Raw genomic sequence first — 3,774 nt, 5'->3', positions numbered from 1 at the left:
CAGTGGCGGATAGACAGGGACAGATTCTCCAGGCCCTTTAGTCGACGAAGTTTCCATAACGGACGAAGGAAATCTCAAACGAGTCCGGAATCGGATTCTGTAGAAAAAAAAAGTTAGATTATTAATTCGTCGAAGAACGAAAGAGACTTTTGAACATAAATTTAATAAAGCACAAAGTCAATGTATGAATTTCTTAGAAGTCAAATTGATTACTCATTCTATAAAGCAAAAACGGAGGTATAAATTAATCCTGTGCTAAAATTAAGAAGTTTATAAAAAGTGGAGTTGATGAGAGAAAGAGAGAGAGAGAGAGAGAGAGAGATTCGTATATTGAGTGCCGTATATAATTAATAGAAGCGAAAAACATCGGAGTTTCAACTTTCATACATTAGACAGACCTCTCTCTCTCTCTTTCTCTCTCTCCTCCAAACGTCCTTTAATAATTTGTGAGGTAATCACATCGCCGGTCGCTCGATGTAGCTCCATGATTTATCTAGCGCTCTGTATATACGAGAACAGAGAGTGCTGCCAGCTGCCACTCGAGATTCGAGATGTGCATTTCGTCGACAGCTTTCAGCTGTTGATAACAGGTGATGACTTGAACGCAGAATGTTTCGAGTCTTGAATTGATATCACACGCACAACTGATATATTATTTTTTATCCTCTCTGTACGTTCTGCAAAAAATAGACATATATTCATTGGGAACAATAGACATCAATCACGTTTGTACAACCGAAATAAAAATTTATCGAGTCGAGCAGATCGTGTCTTTTATCGCAGCCAAAAGAATCCGATGGTTCTCGCCAAACGTGGACTTAGGTAACAGGAAGAGAGAACTTGAATTTCCTCTTTTCCAAATCTTTCTTCGACTTCTGAACAAATAGAAAATCAGTTTGTTGACACGCGAAATATCCAGAAGACACGATGGGAAAGCCATCCACCCGGAAGCGAGCGAGACCGGTCTGGCGAGAGTGGCGAGTGGCGCTGGCCAGGCGGGCCAGGCTGGCCTCACAGCTGATGCGCGGTGACGTCACTACAACAAAGCCATGCGCGCTCGGCACTCGGCTGACTCGGCGGCGGCGCGCGAGCGAGCGGAGCGAGTCGCGGAGTCGCAGGCAGCGGACCGAGCGAGCGCCGAGCGGACGCACATCACACATTCGGCGTCCGCTGACACGGCGAGGTGCGCCCTGCGCCGTCTCGGTGTTAGCGAGTGTCGCTCCAGTCCGTCGTCGTTATCGTCGTCGTCGTCGTTGGCCAGTGTCGTCCTCGCCTGCCAGGCCCCCAGGATGCCGTTCATATCCAAGGACTGGCGCAGCCCAGGCGAGGAATGGGTGAAGACAGTCGAGGGATGGGAGAAGAAGAAGATCCTCGAATGCGCCAACAACAAAACCCTCTCGCTTCTCCTACGGTACGTCATTATTGTCCCTCGCTCCAACGCTCTCTTTCTCCGCTCGTCTGTATCAGTCTCTCACACTCTCTCTCACACTCTTCCCCGTCGCCTTCGTTCTTTGTCCGTTTCGCGACTCCGCGCGGCGCACAGCTGTTACTTACGTTTACATCGATTCGACTGACAGCTCCGTTTGTTTACATGCGAGCGCGAGCATTATCGCGCGCGGGCTACTCGCAGATTCCATTCGTTTCGCGAAATCGCCAAGTGCACCCGAGTATATAGTCTTATCCTTGTTTTATGTCCAATGAACGATGAAGATTGAGTGAAATATATTAGGGCACTCTAATAAAATTCCCGAACTCAGCCTATTCTTTCAGCCAGATCTATTCTTTGCAGTTGAATTAATGTACGTAACATTCGTTGAATTTAAAATGTAGGGGGGGGGGGGGGTATTTGAGAGAAGTTTGAGGAAAATGATAGAAAGTTTAATGCAGCGACAAAGAACCAGTTACGATTACTCATGATCTCTAATATCGAGAATCGAATCTTTCGTTGTGGTTGCTACATGTTGGCGTTTTGACTTCTTTCTCGTTTGGCAGCGCGTCATGGTTTTTCATGACGAAACCTGTAATAGCAGTATAATTAATCCCACGCAACACGAACGTCTAAATCAAGCAAGATGAGAACGTTAGTGTTACTTGATTGCTACCCGAGTTTCAACGTTAATAACGTTCACCAGCTCGTGCTACAATTTACGATGATCTGCAGGCAGACGAACAGTGTCCTTGCGCGAGTCGATTGCTGATCCTGCGGCGCGACCTGCGGGTGATGCCATGTTATCCGGCTAGCTCATGCGAGTCGTGATACAGATGATTTTCAAGTTTGCATGCAGAGTAGCGCATAACATTATTCAAATTGATCTGCAATACGTGATAATATGTAACGCGAAGTTACTATGTTTGTTTCTGTTGGCTCTTTTATTTTTCATAGAGGTAGCCACCAAGGATACATGGTTACTCCAAAAATGCGAATCGAGTCGAGATTCTCTTATTCACTTTGCATCAATTATTTCGAGCCGAATGCTGAAATATCAATATTATAGAATAATACTGAAATAAATACCTGAATATAAAATCGCTATTTTTTTGGGAGAATGGCAGGAAAATGCGCAGTGAAGATAGTGAAAAGGACGACCTATTGTATCGTCCAATCACTTTTCATTGTGTTATCTCATCGTTCTTCGAGTTGACATGATTGAGGCTCGAATTGATCGCCGATGCTCCGCGCTGCGGCTTGTGGGTGATGCCATTTCTCGTCGTATTTTTCGTCGACACAAAAGTAACTTTATCTGTCTGAACGTTACAAACGTATTTCTAAAATAAAAAACGAGATTTGTAATATTCGAACTTATAGGCTTAAACTGTTTTCATCTGTGTTTTACCCTCGAATTAAAATTCGACTTAATTCGAAGGTAAAATCCAAGTAATCTCCCATTAACGACATTAATTATGTATCTGACATTTTCTCAATTTGCAATAGAAAATAAATCTGAAAACTTGTTTCTCTCTTTAATAGCACTGATCGGAAATAAAAAAAATTATTTCGCAGTTACCTCGACGTTGTATCACAAGAATCAAGTAACAATTAAAGCTCGCTCGTATCGAAACCGATTCACGTGCGTCTAGATTTTTATCTACGCGATCAACCTGAACGTTTTGCACTGGGATATAGATCGAAAATCGCGAGAATGGTATCAGGCCGTTGTGTTTTATAAAAGTGAATCTACTATTTCCTTTTATACACGCGACAACGTTACATCTCGTGAAAGAGTTCACCCTCATGAGTTTCTTAACATTTAGTTTCCTAAGAATTAATTGGATGTTAGTAAGAGTATTAGCTTTACTAAGTGTGTATCTGTATTGTTTTTCTTCTGAGAAAGAACGTTGATTCCATTTGAAAATATTCAACAATAATGGTAGCCGATATGTTTGAACTACGTCATATTCTTCTAATATCTTGATTTTTAAAGGAAATGTATAATAGAATTTAAATTATTAGAAGTTAGAACGCGTGGATTTTAATTTAGTTCTTTCAGAATTAAATCATCGCAAGTAAACTGAAGAATACTGAAAAAAGAAGTGTTTAATTTTAAGATATTAAAATGTTTTGTTCTTGTCTCTATCTTCAAACACTTAAAGATGTTTTAGTTTTAAACTTTTTCAATAAAATACTATGTTCAAGAAAATACTATGTATTTTAAATCCAAACACATAGTTTTGTTTATTGAAAAAGTTTAAAACTAAAACATCTTTAAGTGTTTGAAGATAGAGACAAGAACAAAACATTTTAATATCTTAAAATTAAACACTTCTTTTTTCAGT

General features: G+C 41.0%; 1 protein-coding gene across 1 annotated transcript in view; it reads left to right on the top strand.

Moving 5' to 3' along the window:
• Nucleotides 1-1,149: 1,149 nt before the first annotated feature.
• Nucleotides 1,150-3,774, top strand: part of LOC108725971 (F-box only protein 32) — a 17,726-nt gene continuing 15,101 nt past the window's right edge. The window contains exon 1 of the mRNA XM_018453306.1: nt 1,150-1,411. Within this exon, the coding sequence (XP_018308808.1) occupies nt 1,290-1,411 (122 nt within the window). The 5' untranslated portion in view covers nt 1,150-1,289. The remainder of the gene's footprint in view (nt 1,412-3,774) is intronic.

This window comes from Mycetomoellerius zeteki, unplaced genomic scaffold (genome assembly GCF_001594055.1).
Source record: "Mycetomoellerius zeteki isolate Tzet28-1 unplaced genomic scaffold, Tzet1.0 scaffold377, whole genome shotgun sequence".
NCBI lineage: Eukaryota > Metazoa > Arthropoda > Insecta > Hymenoptera > Formicidae > Mycetomoellerius > Mycetomoellerius zeteki.
The sequence above is the reverse complement of the archived record's forward strand: the minus strand, read 5'-3'. Positions and strand labels throughout refer to the sequence as shown.